Source organism: Dendronephthya gigantea, unplaced genomic scaffold (assembly GCF_004324835.1).
Source record: "Dendronephthya gigantea isolate DGI-Jeju-01 unplaced genomic scaffold, DenGig_1.0 000002F, whole genome shotgun sequence".
Classification (NCBI taxonomy): domain Eukaryota; kingdom Metazoa; phylum Cnidaria; class Anthozoa; order Malacalcyonacea; family Nephtheidae; genus Dendronephthya; species Dendronephthya gigantea.
Window position 1 is genome coordinate 3,102,054 of NW_021163012.1, and position 21,116 is coordinate 3,123,169.

At 37.2% G+C, this 21,116-nt stretch overlaps 2 protein-coding genes across 5 annotated transcripts; both read left to right on the forward strand.

Moving 5' to 3' along the window:
- Window positions 1-1,153: 1,153 nt before the first annotated feature.
- On the forward strand, window positions 1,154-6,605 carry LOC114536155 (DELTA-stichotoxin-She4a-like). Its single transcript, XM_028557508.1, has 11 exons — window positions 1,154-1,209; window positions 1,485-1,586; window positions 1,828-1,884; window positions 2,512-2,556; window positions 2,789-2,818; window positions 2,971-3,012; window positions 3,342-3,365; window positions 3,913-3,945; window positions 5,105-5,209; window positions 5,573-5,719; window positions 6,065-6,605. Exons 2-11 carry the CDS (start codon window positions 1,520-1,522, stop codon window positions 6,466-6,468), a joined length of 954 nt encoding a protein of 317 aa, XP_028413309.1. The 5' UTR covers window positions 1,154-1,209; window positions 1,485-1,519; the 3' UTR covers window positions 6,469-6,605.
- A 2,798-nt stretch (window positions 6,606-9,403) lies between these two features.
- Window positions 9,404-20,834, forward strand: LOC114534094 (keratin, type II cytoskeletal 1-like). Of its 4 annotated transcripts, XM_028555662.1 has the most exons (15): window positions 9,404-9,469; window positions 9,893-9,993; window positions 10,289-10,339; window positions 11,193-11,243; window positions 11,584-11,667; window positions 12,509-12,541; window positions 14,226-14,270; window positions 15,247-15,297; window positions 15,633-15,683; window positions 16,265-16,312; window positions 17,391-17,435; window positions 18,211-18,258; window positions 18,670-18,795; window positions 19,759-19,905; window positions 20,304-20,834. In XM_028555662.1, exons 2-15 carry the CDS (start codon window positions 9,927-9,929, stop codon window positions 20,708-20,710), a joined length of 1,254 nt encoding a protein of 417 aa, XP_028411463.1. In that variant the 5' UTR covers window positions 9,404-9,469; window positions 9,893-9,926; the 3' UTR covers window positions 20,711-20,834. The 4 variants fall into 4 exon arrangements, with proteins under 4 accessions (XP_028411463.1, XP_028411464.1, XP_028411466.1 ...); XM_028555663.1 differs by lacking the exon at window positions 15,633-15,683; XM_028555665.1 differs by lacking the exons at window positions 17,391-17,435; window positions 18,211-18,258.
- The last annotated feature ends 282 nt before the right edge of the window (window positions 20,835-21,116 follow it).

Sequence of the window (21,116 nt, forward strand, 5' to 3'; positions counted from 1 at the left end):
AGCTGTTCCAAATAATTTTTGGGTATATTATCATGATTTTCTAAAGTATTAGTATAAGGTTCAAAAGAAAGACCTTCTCCTATTATAAATTAAGCACCCTATCAGAGGAAAAAAGGTAAAACCACTCGAAAGTACTAAAATTTACGAATATACTGCATCGGCATTGAGACTAAAAGGAATAATTTGAACCTTATTTATACTGGATATAGGTTACAGCTCTATCAGTTCGACACCGCGAATTAGTAGCCATATAGACTTTTTCCTCACTACTTCAAATTTGGTGGGCAAAAAGATATAAAAATGCCTAACAAATATAGCTTGCACACAATATCTGAAGCTTGCACACGGTAAAATCGTCTTAATTATAAATTTTTATAATAACCTTGTGTTTACTTTAATTAAGGTTGAAAATGGCCATTTAATTCAGCTGTCCATGAGCTGCCAAAAGATTGTAAATGCGTATTGAGAAGATAGTGATTTCATAGTAATACAGAAATGCACAATTAATTGTGAACCAGTGGTTAGATTTTCGAGTTGAAACTTCAATAAACACCCAACAGTTATAACCAACTTCTGCGGTGTTTATCAGTTCTAAACTGTTCTTCCTAGAGGTCCAGTAAGGATCATCCTTTATTGATCCAGTGTTACTACAGGAAGAAACCTAAACTAAACTGACCTTATTTATACTGGATAGCTCTATCAGTTCTAAACTGTTCAATAAGTCATCTCTAATGTATCAATGTAGTTCGACTCCAAGAGGAAACCTAGGTTGCACTACTTTTATCTCTGTTATAACGAAATACAAGTATATACTTATTTCCTTGCATAAACCTGTCTTCTATTTAATAGGAGGAAACCTAAACTACTGGATAGCTCTATCAGCATGTTCCTTATCATAATAACCCATTTGCTTTGAAAAACGATAACTGAATAAAAAAATTCCTTAACTCTAAATGCGTAATAAAGTACACACGACCTAAGTTATGTTGACAAAATTTTAATGCGGAATATCCCAATCACGGCTTGTGAAAACATAATATCCACACCTGTTTAATAAACTTAACCGTTCATGCAAATAATAATAACGAAGCCATCTGGCGTGTAAATATAATATAATTCATTAATATAAAACGGCCGTTATATAAGTGAGAGGTATGAAAGCGATCTTCAAATTTTTTCTTTCCTATTTGGTAAGGAACCTCGTTGTGGGTGAGTACTCGTTGATTTATTTTTGTACTTCATGTATTTTAAAATTAAATTTTTTTTTCATCATGGAAACTTGAGGTTTTGAAAAACCGTAAGGAATAAAGTACTAAAATTCTGTCGAGTTCATCTCCTATTTTCTTTCCTAATGCAAAAAATCGTTGTTTCTCCGTTGACCAGGCTCCGTAAAAACAAACAAAACCACCTATGACCATTGCCCGTTCGCGTGCTTCTTGAAGTATAGTAGAGAGAAAGATGTTCCATAAAAATTTCTATTTTAGTGTGAGAAAAAGGAAACGATAGTGAACGTACAACTATGGCTGGTAAACTCATGTTTTTGGCTTTGCTTGCAACTTTGGCGTTAGTCGCTGTTCGTGCAGAGGGTGAGTCACCCTATGATTCTTTTTTTACATCGCTGCGGTTGAAAAGTCTCGAACGGAAGCAAAATCTTGCTTCGTGCGAAAAATTTTGCTTGTGAAAAGCAGGCTTCAGTAAACACAAAGTTGGTTTGAATGCACATATTATGCGAACGAGAATAGGATACAATGAAGAGCAAGGATGTCATGTGTAAGACTCGAGCACTAATAAAGACCCAACCGTTAGCCTTATTTTAAAACTTTTTAGACGACTTCAAGGACGTGGAAGATGCAGAAGAGGAATTGGAATACATGGAATCAAAGGGTACGATGTTTCTCAAATAATTAGTGCTATATTATAGGTGTTCGTGATAGAAAGGTGTCTACAGTATATTACAGAGGTGTCGATATTAGAGAAGTGTCCATATTAGAGGGTTATCCATATTAAAGAGGTATCCATATTAGAGAGGTATCGACATTAGAGAGGTATCCATATTAGAGGGTTATCCATATTAAAGAGGTATCCATATTAGAGAGGTGTCTATATTAGAGAGGTATCGATATTAGAGAGATGTCGATATTAGAGAAGTATCCATATTAGAGAGGTGTCTGTATTGTTAACTCTTTAATTGTTGCAGAAGTGTCCATGTTAGTGAGGGATCTATACTAGAGAGATGTCTTTATTAGGGAGGTATCTATATTAATGAGGTGTCTATATTAACGAGGAGTCTATATCAGAGAGGTGTTCACATAAAAGGTGTTCGTATTACAGAGATGTCTATTTAGAGAGGTGTCCATATTGAAAGGTGTTTTATATTACAGAAGAGTTTATATTAGAAAGGTGTTCAGATTAGAGACGCGACAGCATTGAAACGTACGATGTTATATTACATTCATGGACAGAACGATAATGAACCATGATGTGTCCTTGCTAATTTTTTTTTGTTTAAAGACGACGAGGAAAGTGTGGATCGAGCACCAAGGCTCTTTGGAAGAAGTAAGTTAAGTAATATAGCGGGAAGATGCTAGATGATGTGGGCGAGCATTAATGTGGACGATGGGAATAAGCCAAAGTGGAAAGTTATTATTGTAAATCCAGAATGTAAGAACGTCGGCCGTACCGAAGGGGTGACAGAATCCTCCTTCCCTGGCCGGCTAGATTACCTTGTTAAATTCTTCAATAAACGCGCGATATCAACATTCACCTGGGTGTTTATTTTTTTCTCTAGGATCATCATCGTTTCGATCAACCCGCAGAGGTAAGTTAAGCAGCAGAAGAGAGCATTTGACAACACTGTAGGTGGTCATGTTCCCAAAATCATCCATGTTTCGAGCACAGGCTTCACCTAAAAAGGACACAAAGTTCCAATCGTCGTCGCCATACCCGTAACCCGCTTCGGTATTTCTGTAGGAACCTCCTTTAGAAACAGTGGCTCGAGTGGAACAAGAAGTGGTAAGCGATATTTCAACTTTATTACAAATCGACACCAACCAAGTGTATCAAACAACAATCTTATTAAATAACATTCTGATCCCGGTACATCTGGACAATAATTTCACCACAGCAGAGTCTACTCGGTATTCCAAAATCTCAAAATAAGATTGAGCGTTCCGTCGTAAAAAGTGGTGTAAAATGTAGAAAATACAGTCATGCGAAATTTGGAAATTTGGTACATTTTCGTACTGGACGATCTAAATTGATGAACTCTTCTTAGGAACTGTATTAATTTAAAAATTTGCTTGCTTTGTGATGGTATGTAACTTTCCTTGGTGTTTCTTTAGGGTTCTTTAGGACTCGCAGCTCGGGTAAGCGATTATTTGACATTGCAAATAGTAGATAGAGTTGATAGATGGTTAGCACCACCATAACCAGATAAATAGTTTTTACCATATCCAGATAAATAGCACCATCATAAACAGATAAATAGTTATCACCATAACCTGATGAATAGTTGGCACCATACCTAGATAATTAGTTAGTACCATAAGTAGATAATTAGTCAGCAGTATAACTAGATAATTAGTTAGGACCATAACTAGATAATTAGTTACCACCATACCCAGATAATTAGTTAGCAACATACCTAGATAAACAGTTAGCACCATAACCAGATAAATAGTTAGCACGACCATAACTAGTAGCGCTAAGCAATACTTTGACGTTATTCCAAATAGCAGATAGAGTGTTAGCACTACCAAACCAGATAAATAGTTAGCATCATAACAAGATAGCTTGCACCATGTTCCAATAGCTATGGAAAATTAAAAAAATTTTGACCTAGGCTAGTCTATTAATATATGGTGGCACCATGTAAGTGAAGCGGATGTTGAAGATGGTTAACCTTTCTTTCAGGTGGAGTGAGGTCTGGTACTACTCGTACTAATCGTAAGTAACATAATAAAAGATTATAAGTGGAAGTCAAGTCCGTATATAAACAAACGGTTTGTTTTCATTTTGAACTTCACTATTTTTTAAAATACGATGTGCTGTCTAAATATCTAACACTATTTAGGCTCGTTGTGCTTCTAAATTAATATGAACTAGAGTTTATGTTAAGAAAAAATAAGAAACATGCAAAATTTTCACATCAGAGGTCCTCACTTTGTTATGAGCAAAACCTATACGCAGAATGGACTTGACTTCCGGACTTGAATAAAAGCATTCAAATAAGGATTGTTCCTGTCATGGAAAACTATCCACATTATAAGGTGTTTCCCTACTGTTTTCCCATATTAGAGGTACCCATGTTAGAAAGGTGTCCACTTCAGAGAGGTGTTTATATTACGAAAGCGGTTGTCATATTAGATAGAGAGAATTAAAGAGAGGTGTTCATATTAAGGTCTGTTCAAACGATCCAATTTTGTTGACGTATGAAATATACTCCGTTATTGATAAAGCGGTACTGCATTGGCTTCAGTGGATTTGCTGCTCGTATACATTACAAGACAACAGACTATAAAACATCCATCAGAAGTGGATTGGATCCAACAAAATTGGATCGTGTGAACAGACCTTCAGAGGGACATGTCCCTATTATATAGAGATGACAGCATTTGAAAGAGGCGAACATATTAGATAGAGGTGTCCACGTTAGAGAGAGGTGTCCAATTCAGAGAGAGATGTGTCTATTTTGGGGAGGAGTCTATGTTAGAAAGACGTTTCCATATTGGAAAGAGGTGTCCCTTATTTCAGAGAAGTGTCCGCAATGGAAAAAGTGTCAATTTTAGGAGAAATGCTCACATTAGACAAGCGTCCCTTTTAAAAGCATTATAACTGTACAGTACCAGCTTAAAACTATAAGCACAAGCTGTCAATAAAAGAGAGGTATGCTTAAGAAAGAGGTAGCCATGTTTTTCATGTACCAGTAATAAACGAAGTGAGTGCATCTGGGAATTATTGTAAAGGAGGTATCGATATTAGAAACGGTATTGGAGAAGTATAGCTGACAGAAAGTGTTAGAATTAAAAACAATGGATGTGTACATATTAGCCTTTTTAGTGGTAGAAAGTTGCCAAGTAATCTGATCTTTTGCACCTGATCTTAGGTTCACCATTTCGTCGATCTACCAGTACGACACGTAACACACAAACCAGACGCTTCAGTTTCAGGCGATCGACACGAACAGGCGGAAACACAGGAGGTGGAGGTGGTAAGGAATTCAATATAAAGTGTACAATTCATCATGTCACTCTGCACCAGTAGAGGAGGTTCGAGGGTGAGGGGAGGGGAATGTTGCGTGGGTAACCAAGAGCAGGTTGGTCTTCAACCCATCTTTGTCACAAAGAAGGGCTTAAAATAGGGACGAAAATGTCACCGATGACAGTGCCCGACCACTTGACTTCTATCTAGCTGACTGTGCTGAGATTAGGGCTAAGAACATATGTTTAATGGTTTATGGAAGGTAATTTGATCAACGTAAGTTCAAAATAATGACGTTGCAAAAAGTTTGTTATTTTATCTATTTTGGGAAGCTGTTTTCAATTTATTAGATTGTTGCTTTTTCATTTACCAGGTACTAGCGGGTGGGAGAAACTAGGCCAGGTCACAGATCTGGCACAGTTTGGACTAGAAGTTGCTAATACTGTTCTACAACAACTGGCAAACGTCGAACGCAAAATTGTCATAACTCTTGGAAATGTTGAAGGAGCTCCCTGGCAAGGTCTGAGACGATTGTTATTGCATTTATCAAATGACTACCGTGGCAATCATAACTGTTGTAAAATTGTTACTGCTGTCATTGCTGTTGTAGCTCTCACTTCAAACAAGCAATTTACATTAGCTACTGTTTGATATACCGTCCGACGTTTAGGGTAAAATCTGAGTTAGCGTTCCATCTATCTATTAAAATCTATCTAGTTTATTGACTTCACTTGTTAAAAAGTTATGATCAATCAAACGTGAGTACTTTTTTTGGGACCGATCCGGTATATGAAACAAAAACTATTTTAGCTTGCGGCAAATATCAACATGTTTGCCAGTCAAAATATTCTGAAATTTCTTACAGGGGGCACGGCTTACATGAAGGAAGGCTCTCTTACCGAAGCGTTACCCCTGAACGTGCCTGTGGAAGAAGGTTTCATGATGGGAGGGGTTAAAAAGACGGGTCCCTCTACAACGGGGGTGTCAGGAGCGTTCTGCTACGGCTTTGAAGAGGCGCCCGAATCGTTCTGTGTTATGTTTAAACTGCCCTGGAGTGGCGACAATAAGTGGAATGTAAAGGTCTACCCTGAGCAAAAGCAAGCAAGCGAGTCGGTTTACAACGACCTTCAAAATGGTGCAACCAATGCAAACCAACCCATAACAAAGAAAGTTATTTACACTGGCGATGGATACCAGTTCTTCATCAAAGATGTCTCCATGACAAGTTCACCTCAGGCAACCTTATCGATCAGCTTTGGTGTTGAGTAATTAAGGCCGAGAGGTGGTCACCCAACCTCATGTCAACGGAAGGACTTTGTTCTTGTTATAAAAATTAGGGAAATTAGGGAGATTGTAACAGTTTATAAAGGTGTTGTGGTGATATAAATATAGTACTCTGCATACTATATTGTGAATGCTTTCTGCCTAAAAACACTCTCTTTCTTGGGCATGTCATGTTGATGCCCAGTGGGGTGGGATGATGGATGGTTCCTAGTTCCTCCAGGAATATACCTTATGCATAATGACGTAACAAGCAATGACACCTGCAAGGAATTCTGGTCTTAGTAGTCACGTTGAGAAATTTTGAAGTTTGAATTTTTCGCCGTGACTACTAAAATCAGAATTCCCTGCAGGCGTCACGGCTCGATACATCATTATGCATTATAGGTCTATTAAAATATAGCTCAGTGATGAGTATTTTAAGGTAGCTCAATAGGAATAAATTACCGCCCTTGAATAACCTCCCGCATAATTAACGACGCTATTAGACTATTCGTTCTTGTCTCTTTTGTCAGTATTTCACCGCATTTTTGCTAAAGACTTATCCACACATTCATCATCATCACTTATCGTGTTTTTCACGTTTAATTTCGGCAAAATTTTCAAATTTTTCGTACTATTAATGGATCCCAAATTGTATTCTGCAACGAACGATTATCTATACGCGCCAGAGTTCAGCAGATATAGGAAACCTTGGGTTTTCCAATAGACCCACAAACATTTATATTCTAAAGCTAGCAAACTGTATACATTGAACACGCCAAAGTACAGCGTATATATTTTGAACTTTTTTAAAAAAAATTAAATTGAAATTTTTGAGTAGGTGAAATAAAAAAAATTGTCAACACAGATCGCTGGATGTGGACATTTCATTAAAAATGCAATTTAACATTTGCGAAATTGCCAAACAGCTGTTTAAAGTTCACATCACTTCATACATTACTGTTTGGAGACCTTAAAGTGCAATTAATCTACTAAAAAATCGATTTTGCATTCGTATTTATAAACATTTTATTGAAATATTGATACCCATGCAATTTTTTTGAAGAATCATCACTTTTGGCTTATTGTGTTGATAAAAAAACAAAGCACATTAAACTGCACTATAGCGAGGGCATGCAATCATATATACTGCATAATTTCGAGTATAAAAAACAGACTTTCCATGCCTAATGACCTCAAGCGCGATTTAAAACAGATATTTATAAACGTTGTATAATTCAGCACTAATTGAACCCAAGCTAAGCGTGCGCTCGAGACAGTCAGGGGCCGGTTGTATCAAGCCCGTTTAGCTTAAACGGTGGTTAAGTTCAAAATAGAAAGCAAGTCTATCGTTTTATTCAAGAAGCAAACTAAATGTTTTTAACCTTAATACAAAGATACTGTTTACAACTATATGATTCAGTGCATAAAATTCAAGTTGACTCATTCAAGAGAGTTGTAAGAGTGTTATTTAATTTTGACTTATCCACCGTTTAAGCTAAACGGGCTTGATACAACCGGCCACAGGTCTGTTCACACGATCAAATTTTGTTCGATCCAATTAACTTCTGATTGATGTTTAATAGTCTGTTGACTTGCAATGAATATGGGCAGCAAATCCACTGAAGCCAATTCAGTATTGTTTTGTTTGCAGGTTCTACTCATATGCGAAGTTGGTATTTCTAAATTCTTTTCTCTAAAGGCCCAAAAGTAGTTAAACTTTTACAAGCGCTTCTATTTTCTCACATCTCATATATTTCTTAGAAACTTCCAAAGGGTTTTTCAGTTCTAATTTACATCTCATTAAGTAATACCTATTTATTTTACCAATTTTATATCTATATACATTTATTAGCTATAACATGAATTAAAAAGCAGTTTCCTTAGTCCTTTCTTAAAAGTACGTAAACTACTGGTATCTGTAGTTTTTCGCGGAAGTGTGTTCCATTTAACAATTAGACAACGAGGCGGAGTTGTCTATGAGCGAATAGTCAACGAGGCGGAGTTGTCTATGAGCGAATAGTCAACGAGGCGGAGTTGTCTATGAGCGAATAGTCAACGAGGCGGAGTTGACTATTTGCTCATAGACAACGAGGCCGCGAGTTGTCTAATTGTTTTAGTATAAACTATAACATTAATTTACAACTAGGAAACACAATACAAAAATATTGAAACTGAAATTTATTTCGTATATTAAAGGGAAGAAAATATTTTAATTGTTGTTCGCGTAAAATGTTTTAAAATTCAGTTTAAATATAAAAATTCAATTGAGTATACGTTATTTTTATGTATTTTCTTACCCTTAAAAATTGCAATTCCGTATTTTGTTGCTTTTTTTGTTTTTTCTGGTACGGAATTGTCCAACAAGTCGTCCAAAAAATCTTCAGATACTTCGGCGAAACGCGAATTTTCCGCCATTGTTTTGAATTTCGCTACTAGACTAAGTAGGCTATCACTAATAGCCTACTAGTAGCGTAGCCAATCAGAACGCAGGAAAAGTGATAGCCTATTAGTAAGTTTATACTAAAAACTGATAGCTCGATATAGGAATGTTCGCTGCCCTGAAACTGATCTATATACGCTGGGATATTCAAACTATCTTTATCCCTAGTTATTATGTTAGTAGCATATTATGTCAAGAGATGCCAATGTACGTTTAATAGGCCTACGTGTAAGCGTAATTCGATTGACTTAGCTACTCGCTGTATTGAATTTATTATATACGCAAAATCAAAGTACACATGATTAAAATTATGTTGACAAAAGTTTAATCGGAAATTTCTGGATGACAACTTAGGCAAACATGTTGTACAAAGCTGTTTACCTTCGGAAGTCACAGTGATATATATATTTTTAACGAGTTCTTGCAAGTAATAATGACCGAGTAATATTGTTTGCTAATATAAAAATATTCATTTTTTTAAAAAAAAAACGGCCGTTATATAAGCGAGACGGTTGAAAGCGATTCGCCATTTTTTCTCCAGGTCGGAAAGAAACGAATTTGTTGGTGAGTGATCACTATTTTTTTGTTTTTATCTATTTTAGAAATTATTTTTCTACTTTTCGAAGCTTTTGGGTGGGGTTTTGAAAACGTTGCAGTTACTGAAGTACTCAGAATCCTAGCGTGATTAATTTGCTGTGATTTCAAGTAAATTTCTTCACAGATCAATGTTATAATGTGTACGTATTCTCGTAAATTAAGTTCAACACTTTGAATACAGCTTTCTCCTTATCATGCGTGGCACCCTCAGATGTTTGTTCGCTCCATAAGGTTTCAGAGTGCAAAGGCTAAACCTAATTTCAATAGCAACAGCATCAATTTGATCACTTAAGATTCTATCGAGAATCACGCCTTGCTTCTTAAAGAGTTGAGTAAAGCGTGGTATAAGGTTTGCAGGGGATAATGTTTCATCACAAATTTTTTTTCCAGATGAAAAAAAGGACAGGATATTGAAAGAATAACTATGGCTAGAAAGCTCATCTTTTTGGTCGTGCTAGCAACTTTGGCGTTAATCGCTGTTCGTGCAGAAGGTGAGTGCTGCCAAGCTTTCCTAACATTTTCCTGCCTCAGATCGTTGCCGTTGAAAACTTTTCAACAGAGGCAAATGTTGCATCGGGGGAAAAATATCGTTTGCAAAAAAAGATTCAATCTTTTTTTGGTTGGAAACACCTAGATTAAATCTGAAATCTTAGTATTATTTTCAGTAATTGTTGTTAGTCGATGTTTGTAGTTTCACGGTTATTCAACAACCAAGATTTTTTGGCCTTTACTCGATGCACCAGATTTAGAACCCCACTGTGAGCCTTATTAGTGTAACTTTTTTAGATGACTTCAAGGAAATAGACGATGCAGAAAAGAAATACATGGAATCAAAGGGTTCGATATTTTTACTTTACTATTTTTACTTTTTACTATATCTTTACAATACTTTTACTGTTATGTCGGAGCTGTCCGTGATAGAGAGGTGTCTATATACAGAAGAGTCTCTTTTAGAGAGGTGTCTGTTTTAGAGAGGTGTCTATTTTTGAGAGGTGTCTATTTTAGAGAGGTGTCTATTTTAGAGAGGTGTGTATATTAGAGAGGTGTCTATTTTAGATAGGTGTCTATTTTTGAGAGGTGTCTATTTTAGAGAGGTGTCTATTTTTGAGAGGTGTCTATATTAGAGAGGTGTCTATTTTAGAGAGGTGTGTATATTAGAGAGGTGTCTATTTTAGATAGGTGCCTATATTACAGAAGAGTCTCTTTTAGAGAGGTGTCTATTTTTGAGAGGTGTCTATTTTAGAGAGGTGTCTATATTAGAGAGGTGTCTATTTTAGAGAGGTGTGTATATTAGAGAGGTGTCTATTTTAGAGAGGTGTCTATATTACAGAAGAGTCTCTTTTAGAGAGGTGTCTATTTTAGAGAGGTGTCTATATTAGAGAGGTGTCTATATTAGAGAGGTGTCTATTTTAGAGAGGTGTCTCTTTTAGAGAGGTGTCTATATTAGAGAGGTGTCTATATTAGATAGGTGTCTATATTACAGAAGAGTCTCTTTAAGAGAGGTGTCTCTTTTAGAGAGGTGTCTATTTTAGAGAGGTGTCTATATTAGAGAGGTGTCTATTTTAGAGAGGTGTCTATATTAGAGGGGTGTCTATATTACAGGTTATTCAACAACCAAGATTTTTTGGCCTTTACTCGATGCACCAGATTTAGAACCCCACTGTGAGCCATATTCGTGTAACTTTTTTAGATGACTTCAAGGAAATAGATGATGCAGAAGAGAAATACGTGGAATCAAAGGGTTCGATATTTTTTAAATACTTTTTACTGTTATGTCGGAGCTGTCCGTGATAGAGAGGTGTCTATATACAGAAGAGTCTCTTTTAGAGAGGTGTCTGTTTTAGAGAGGTGTCTATTTTAGAGAGGTGTCTATATTACAGAAGAGTCTATTTTAGAGGTGTCTATTTTAGAGAGGTGTCTATTTTAGAGAGGTGTCTATATTAGAGAGGTGTCTATATTACAGGAGAGTCTCTTTTAGAGGTGTCTATTTTAGAGAGGTGTCTATATTAGAGAGGTGTCTATATTACAGAAGGGTCTCTTTTGGACAGGTGTCTATATTAGTCTTTGTGATTTCTTTTCAGTTGAAGACGACGAGGAAAGCGAGGCTCGAGCACCAAGGAGATTTCGCTTTGGAAGATTCGGTGGAAAAAGATACGGTGGAAGTAGTAAGTACACACTGAAGAAGGGAGATCATGAGAGGTGGAGTTGCAACTATTATTCCTATAGAATATTTTCTCAGACGTGATGTCCATCCTATCCTCAATAGCTACTTAATCGAACGAATATATAGTTAAAACAAGACGCCTGCTCAGGCGTTCACTCGGGCTACAGTAGTAACATGACATGTTCGTGACACCCGCGCGAGAAACGACCCTAGGACGATTTAGATTCGTTCGAAGACTTCGTGCTGCCCATGCGTGATTTTCGTAAACTCGCGACGCAAAAGGAAAAACCGAGCCCATTTTTCAACTCGCTCTATCTACGGTAGCCCGAGTAATAATCGTAGACTACACGAGGTCATAATGACGATTTTGCGATTCAAACGATCACTAGAAATATCCGGTAGAAAAATTTTACAAGCACTTTGTTATATATAACAGTAACAACACTGATTTCTCAAGGAAAGATAACCTAATTTTAATGTCTTTCTTAAATACATATGGTTCTTATCGACATTTTGAATATTTGCAATTTACCAAAGCCGTATGAGGACGAGGGGGGGGGGGGGTACTTTGGCACAGGCAGTTAAGGAAAACAACGGTATAAAGGAGGGCAAAAAAGAAAGTGAGAGACTAAATTTATTCATCTGTATGACATCCGTATACGTTTATTGGACATAACATTATGCTTTCGTTTATTTTGGGGAGGGGGGGGGGTGTGTGAAATGGATTCGGTCCCCTACGCATCTCCCCTGAGGCCCCATAGATCTTTTCCTTTACTAAATTAATCAACGACCGACGAATATCGCCTCAAATGCTCAATTCATATCTTTCTATCCTCTTCCAGGATCATCGATTGGTACTCGATCATCATCATCAGGTAAGCTAATTATAGATAGTTCTTTCTTTAGAAACAGGAGTGGTTCGAGTGGAACAAGTAGTAGGTGTTTTATACCAATCAGTGTGCAATTGAGCAAGCTATAAGCGAATTCCGACATAATAATGTGATAGCAGATCGTAAACTTCAACGTTTATAGAGTACCTTTGATCTCGGCAAAAAATGCAAGTAGATCAAGAAAGTTGTAAAGGGAAATATACCAAAATAAGTAAACTGTAAAATTTTGTTGCGAAATGCTGCAAAATGCAGAGAGCACAGCCGTGGGTGCATGTGTTTGCACATCTTTTGTATTACGCACAGACATTGTTAACCATTTCAGCCCGAACGTGAAGCAGTTGCGTTGTTGCGATAGTTTGCACTCCTTTGCCTAGATAAAAAATGTTGTTTTTAATGCAAAAGAACTAGTTCGGTCGCGTAAATAACACCAATTTATGTAAAATTCGCAACTTTTCAAGGCACAGGGCTTTTCCCCCGCATTTTCTAGCTACCTCGTAATTTTGCTAATTTTGATGGTCTTTCCAGCTATGGTAAAATCGTTGTCGAAATTTGCTTTGATTAAAATGTTGTTCAGTACGCAATGGTCTATTCACTGGGCATTTCTAACTCGCATGAATGCGGTTCACCTCCAAAAGCGATATGAGTCCTCCTCATATCTGTAGCACATCTGTAGCATATCAAGAATGAAGACTGAAAATGACCTCCAATAGCTCCCTCATCCGATATTTCCGCCATTGACTTCATCCCAATTCATTCATATCGAACACAGTTAAATATAAGAAAGAGGTTAAGATACCCAGGAACACCGAAACGATGCGAGGGCACCTTCGCCCCCCTCCAATATCCTATATTATCCTAGTTTCGGCCCTGGGACCGGTTGTTCAAAAGCTGATTAGCTTAACTCTCGGTTAAAGCAAATCTTTACATCGATTTTTTAAATCGCTTGTTTGCAAAGTTGAATATATCTTTTTTCATAAATATTTTCTGTACGAATAGATACGTAATATTTTCTAAAGTTTCAAAAGGAACAGTGGTTCAGAAGCATTTAAACTAAAACACTGGATTAAAATTTAACCCAGGGTTAGCGCTAACCTAGCTTTGAACAATTGGCCCCTGATTGAAACTCGTTTCTTCGTGTTTTCGCTTTCCAAGATGATTTCGGTGTCTGGAAGATTGTCACCAGACGATTGTGCTATTCTTATAGACCCCGTTTACACTAGAGCGAAAGTTTCCGGATTCATCACGAAAGCGGAATGTTTTAGTACCGGATTCATGTTGCTGTTTACACACGCAGCAACGAATCCGATAGAAAATGTACTCGGTTTTAAGCCGTATCCGGAAACTTTGAATCCGTAAAAGTTTGTGGAAACTTCGTATCCAGAAACATTTGAATCCGGAAAATTTTCTTGTGTAAACGCTTTGCACGACGAATCCGAAGAAATTCAATATGGCGGACCAAACAATTCTCCAAGAACAAGTAATGTGAGTGTAAACCGCCGGACAAATCCGCATACAGAGACAACTAAAGTGTAGTGTAAACACCTGACGAATCCGATACATGTGTGTAACAATGAATCCTGATAATTTTACAAATCCGGAAACTTTCATTCTAGTGTAAACGGGGTCTTAGTATACTCGCTGGTGACACTTTTGTTTGGTGTTTCTTTAGGATTTTTCAGAAGAACACGTACTTCGAGTGGAACCAGCAGAGGTGGTAAGCAATACCTTGACTTCGTTTCAATAAATCCAATTCCTTACAAATAGACCTTTTCGGTAATTACGTCTAAAGATTATAACATCACAACGTTTTAAATTTAGAACCACCTTAAATGAAATGGATTTAAAATTTTGCTCTCACGAGCCACGTGCAAAGATGCAAAACATCCTTCTTCAACACATGCATGAAAAAGTATTGACATTTTGACCAAGAAATGTGGAAATAAGCCGACACGAGGACGAGGTTCAGGGGCTAAAACCGCGAGCCTCATTCTCGCATTATGTCGTATTTCCATACTTATTTGTCAAAATGAAAAATACTTTTTCATGCATGTGTTGAAGAAGGATGTTTTGCATCTTTGCACGTGGCTCGTGAGAGTAAAACTTGAAATCCATTTCATTTGGTTCAAAATTTAAAGCTATAACATTGTGACGTAATTACCGAAAAGGTCCATTGAGCTAACCCGTACCAAACGAAAGGCCATGTCTGATTGGTTGATGCAAAATGATCAATTTACTGGTACTTAGTAATTCTGCTTTAATGAATTTAACTATTACTTATATTAGATGTTTACTGATTACTAAGTACCAGCCAATCAGAATGCGTGTTCCGATTGGTACAGGATTACTGTACAGATTGTACACATGGGAGGATTTCGTTTTAGACAAATTAGCAAAACAAATTTGTTTACATTTTCAGTAACCTAATCAGAATGCATAAATATTGACTACATCCGGTAAAAAGGTACATTATATACCATTTTACATGAAGTTTTCAAAATCTAGGCATTCTGATGTGCTCAGCCTCAAGAATGTGAACAAATTTGCCAAATTGAAAAACCAAATTTGGATATTTTGCTAACAAGCATTTGGCTAACTCGATATCGGAATATTGAAAAATTGCCATTAAATTGCTGGTGAAACTCACCAAATACTCGTCACCACATCTGTAAAATGCCCTGATGTTTCTCTAGGATGGTTTAGAAGAACTCGTAGTACCGGTGGATCCAGTAGTACCAGAGGCGGTAAGGAGGATTTCGTTTTAGACAAATGAGCAAAACTAATTTGTTTAGATTTTCAGTAACCCAATCAGAATGCATAAATATTGACTACATCCGGTAAAAAGGTACATTATATACCATTTTACATGAAGTTTTCAAAATCTAGGCATTCTGATGTGCTCAGCCTCAGAAATGTGAACAAATTTGCCAAATTGTTTAAAACCAAATTTCCCATATTTTGGCTAACACGCATTTTGGCTAACTCGATATCGGAATATTGAAAAATTGCCATTAAATTGCTGGTGAAACTCACCAAATACTCGTCACCACATCTGTAAAATGCCCTGATGTTTCTCTAGGGTGGTTTAGAAGAACTCGTAGTACCGGTGGATCCAGTAGTACCAGAGGCGGTAAGCGATACATTGACTTCATTCTATGCTATATCGAACAAGCTCCATGTCGAACAAGTGCCAAGTTATCAGTTTCCATAAACGTGGGCTTTTAAATTTGTGCATCTCTATGCACGTGGTTTGCGTCAAAAAGAGAATTGTGGACCGTTTCAGACGTCGAACTTTTCATGTGCCAAATCTAATGTTGAGCTAAAGTTTAACAACTCAAATGGGTCTGAGCTTCCGCTAGTTTTCAACCATAGCCTCGATCGGTATTATCGGGAGTCGGCGATACATTAGAGAGCTTTAGGCCAGGTGCACACGACGCGATTTTTGTCGTACGATTTTAGTCTGCAGAATTTAATCGGCAAACATCAAATTGTTCTGGGGCCGGTTGTTTCAAGCCCGTTCAGCTGAAACGCTGGATAAGTTCAAAAAAGAAAGCAAGTCTATTGTTTTATTCAACAAACCTATCCACCGTTTAAGCTAAACGGGCTTGATAGAACAGCCCCTCATAGTGAAAATCATTAATTGTACCGTAGTAACTGAAGGAATAACTGTATGTGTCCTTACCATGCAGTGAAGTCTTGCTTATCTCATAGGCTTCAGATTTGGGAATAGAGCCAGTAGAAGTGGAACTCGCAGTGGCGGTAAGACGATCAAGAGTAAAATTTCGCATTTTCAATTTTTTCAGGACCAATAGTGGACCAACCCTTTTTGTGATGAAAATTAAGTGCCTTTTTAGAGAAGCTAATGTAACTGTAAATACTATTTTAAAATCGAAGGTGCACTTTTTTTTTCCTACGTATGCCTACTTACACGTGCCCAAATCTTTTTGTAGAGCATAAATATACACCACATGCACTAGTGGTGTCCATGGAGCTTTGGCAATCAAACCGTCCTTATACATACTTTCAGCTGCCCTTTTTATTAATGCAAAAGAACTAGTTCGGTCGCGTAAAATAACACCAATTTATGTACAATTCGCAAATTTTCAAGGCATAGAGCTTTTCTCCCGCATTTTATAGCTACCTCGTAATTTTGCAAATTTTGATGGTCTTTTGCAGCTATGGTAAAATCGTTGTCGAAATTTGCTTTGATTAAAATGTTGTTCAATACGCAATGGTCTATTCACTGGAAATGTGTGCATTTCTAACTCGAATGAATGCGGTTCACCTCCGAAAGCGATACGAGTCCTCCTCATATCTGTAGCATATCAAGTTTGTCCTTAAAAGAAGCATGAAGACTGAAAATGAAAAAAACTCCCTCATCCAATATTTCCGCTATTATTGGCGTATATATATATATATATATATATATATATATATATATATGTATATATATATATATATATATATATATATATATATATATATATATATATATATATATATATATATATATATAAATTTGCGAATTGTATTTATAATTGTTATAACACGCTTTGCATTTTATGTATTGAGAGCACGCTGTGTTCTACAAAATTCTATTTGGAATAGTTTATATATATAATGATAATAATGGTAGGTGGATTCCTTTGTCAAAAAATTGCTCAACAAAAGGAGCTATATACAACGTTTAAGAAGGCTATTTACACATAAAAAAACTACAAATTTGTTTCGAAAGCACTCATATATATATATATATATATATATATTAATATATATATATATATATATATATATATATATATATATGGAGCATGAATTTTTCCTGGTGTCTCTTTAGGATTTTTCAGAAGAGCACGTACTTCGAGTCGAACCAGCAGAGGTGGTAAGCAATACCTTGACTTCGTTTCAATAAATCCAATTCCATACAAATAGACCTTTTCGGTAATTACGTCACAACGTTATCACAACGTTTTAAATTTAGAACCACCTTAAATGAAATGGATTTCAGGTTTTGCTCTCACGAGCCACGTGCAAAGATGCAAAACATCCTTCTTCAACACATGCATGAAAAGTTTTTTTATTTTGACCAATAAATGTGGAAATAAGCCGAAAGAAAACGAGGTTCAGGGGCTAAGACCGCGAGCCTCGTTTTCGCATTATGTCGTATTTCCATACTTATTTGTCAAAATGAAAAATACTTTTTCATGCATGTTTTACATCTTTGCACGTGGCTTGTGAGAGTAAAACTTGAAATCCATCTCATTTAAGGTGGTTCGAAATTTAAAGCTATAATATTGTGACGTAATTACCGAAAAGGTCCATTGAGCTAACCCGTACCAAACGAAAGGCCATGTCTGATTGGTTGATGCAAAATGATCGATTTACTAGTAGCCTACTTAGTAATTCTGCTTTAATGAATTTAACTATTTCTTATATTAGATTATATTAGATTAGAACAAGTGGAAAGTTATCAGCATTCATAAACGTGGGCTTTTCAATTTGTGCATCTCTACTCACGTGGTTCGCGTCAAAAAGAGAATTGTGGACCGTTTCAGACGTCGAACTTTTCATGTGCCAAATCTAATGTTGAGCTAAAGTTTAACTACTCAAATGGGTCTGTATGTGTCCTTACCACTGAAGTCTTGCTTATCTTATAGGCTTCAGATTTGGGAATAGAGCCAGTAGAAGTGGAACTCGCAGTGGCGGTAAGACGATCAAGAGTAAAATTTCGCATTTTCAATTTTTTCAGGACCAATAGTGGACGAACCCTTTTTGTGATGAAAATTAAGTGCCTTTTTAGAGAAGCTAATGTAACTGTAAATACTATTTTAAAATCGAAGGTGCACTTTTGGTTTCCTACGTATGCTTACTTACACGTGCCCAAATCTTTTTGTAGAGCATAAATATACACCACATGCACTAGTGGTGTCCATGAATTTTTGGCAATCAAACCGTCCCTACACATACTTTCAGCTGCCCTTTTTATTAACCAAAAGTGCCCCTGGAAGCTGGTGTCCCCCAATCTCTGGATGCTTCCTACGCCCCTGCTATTAGCATAAAGCCCGTATTAGAAAATTTAGATATTGGCATTGTTGGTTAATACTTGATTATTTCAGGTTTCAGGTTTGGTCGAAGATCACGCAACGGCGCAGGTGGCTCAAGCAGAAGACGCTTTACATCCAGGAGAACGAGACAAACCACAGGGGGTGGATCCACTGGGACAAATGGTGGAGGTGGAAGCGGTAAAGGCCCGTTTATACTTGCGATTTTTGCTGCGATTCTCTTCTTTTGATAGATGTTAACGAGTAATGAGCTACGAATGCTCTGATGTATAAGAACTCATATTTGAAAATCAGTAAGTAATTCACTCGTTCACATCTATCAAAAGACGAAAATCGCACACATGGTCATATTTATCAAAATTTAAATCCTTTTCATTTTACGCACTGCTCTCAATTTTATCTAAGTTGTCCGCTTGTAATATGAGCCTGCATGAGTGGGAGAAATTTAGCTAATTTGGACCAGCGTGTATATGGATCAAGGGCGCACATTTCAAAAATATTTGGGGGAGGGCCTAAGATTAAGAGGAAACCCCCAGGGTTATTTGGTGTGTATTTTACAACTTAAGCATACGAACATTAATTTTTTGCTGGAGAGACAAATTTCCACTAATGAGACAAATGAAAGTTAAACGTTTGAAACACTTGGAAGGGTAACACTCAGAACTGTCCATTACAGCAAAAAAATGCTCGATTCGTTGAACCGATGAAAGCACGACGTTGAATATGGCGTAGAATAAATATGCTTAAAATTGGTGGTCCAGGCTAACAAGGTACCACGCCTTGGCACCGAACAAGAATATTTTTGAGATTTCATTGCTCTAGAATCTAGATACTCGGAATTGAGCATTTCAGAGTCGTGTGAGAGCCAATGGGTAGTATACATTGTGTCTCAAATTTTTGACTGGGAAACAAAAAAATGTATGCAGGCCAAAAGGTTGGCCGTTACCTGAAAATCAATAACGGACAGGAGATTACGATAACGGACAGGAGACCTCTGGCAAAAAATAGTGGTTTAATTTCTAATTAGCCGATGTGCTTTAAATGCCTTATGAAGGGTGATTTGATCAACGTGGCAAAAAGTGGCAAAAGAAACCGAATGCGCTGTTCTCAATTTAACACCCAGTTGTTTGTTTTCTTTACTAGGAATTGGTGCGTGGCAGAAACTGGGCACCATCATAGATCTGGCCCAGTTGGGAGCCGGAGTTGCCAATACAGTTCTACAACAAATGTCAAACGTGGAACGCAAAATTGTTATATCTCTTGGAAACGTCGAGGGAGCTTCCTGGCAAGGTTTGAGATGATTGATATTGCATATTATAATCATAGCCATAACTATTCTATTGGGGGTGTTGGGGATTGTGTCTGCTGTTGTTGATGTCATTGTTATTATGTCATCGTTTTTGCCGTATTTTATGTCATTGTTATTACTGTTGATGTCATTGTTTCTGCTGTTGTTGTTGTCATTGTCATTGTTGTTATTGATGTCATTGTCAATGTTATCATTGTTGTTCTTGATGTCATTGTTGTTGTGTCACTGTTGATGTCACTGTTTCTGCTGTTGTGTCAATGTCTTTGTTGTTGGTGAGGTCTTCGTTATTGCTGTTGTTAATAACTTTGCATGTAACTAAATAACTTCGTTATTGTTGTTGTTGATGACTCCGTACTAATGTGATCCCATTTCCTTGCAGGCGGTACGGCTTACATGAAAGAAGGTTCTCTAATCAAAGTCCTCCCCCCTAACGTGCCGGTTGAAGAGGGTGTCCTCATGGGAGGAGTGAAAAAGCCGGGTCCTTCGGCGACAGGGGTGTCAGGAGCGTTCTGCTACGGCTTTGAAGAGGCGCCCGAATCGTTCTGTGTTATGTTTAAACTGCCCTGGAGTGGTGAGAATCAGTGGAATGTAAAGGTCTACCCTGAGCAAAAGCAAGCAAGCGAGTCGGTTTACAATGACCTTCAAAAAGATGCGATCAAGGCGAGCCAGCCCATAACAAAGAAAGTTATTTACACTGGCGATGGATACCAGTTCTTCATCAGAGATGCCTCCATGACAAATTCCGGACAGGCAAACTTGCAGTTCAGCTTTGGTATTGAGAGTTAAGACCCAGAACCACGCAAGAACGGGAGGACTTTAGCTGCTTTAGAATGGATTAGAAAAACTAGGGAAATCTAAGCTCTCTTATATCAGTTTACAATGGTATTGTAGTAAAAAAAATCATAGTTCTCTGCATATCAATCTGAATGTTTTCTTTGTTTAATAATGCGCTTCTTGCTACGGAGTGCGCCTGTCATGCTGGTGATGTTTAGAAACTTTTTGCTCTGGGGCGGCGCTTATTTGAAGGCGGCGCTTATTCGACCGAATACGATTTAGTACGTCATAGTGTTGGTTGGTTAGATGGTCAATATTCACTGATTCCATCGTTCTCAACTGGTTACGTAAGAAGATAGCTTTCGCTCTTCTTCGCGCTAGGGTTGTGTGTGTTCGTGGTAGTCGTTCCTGGAGAACT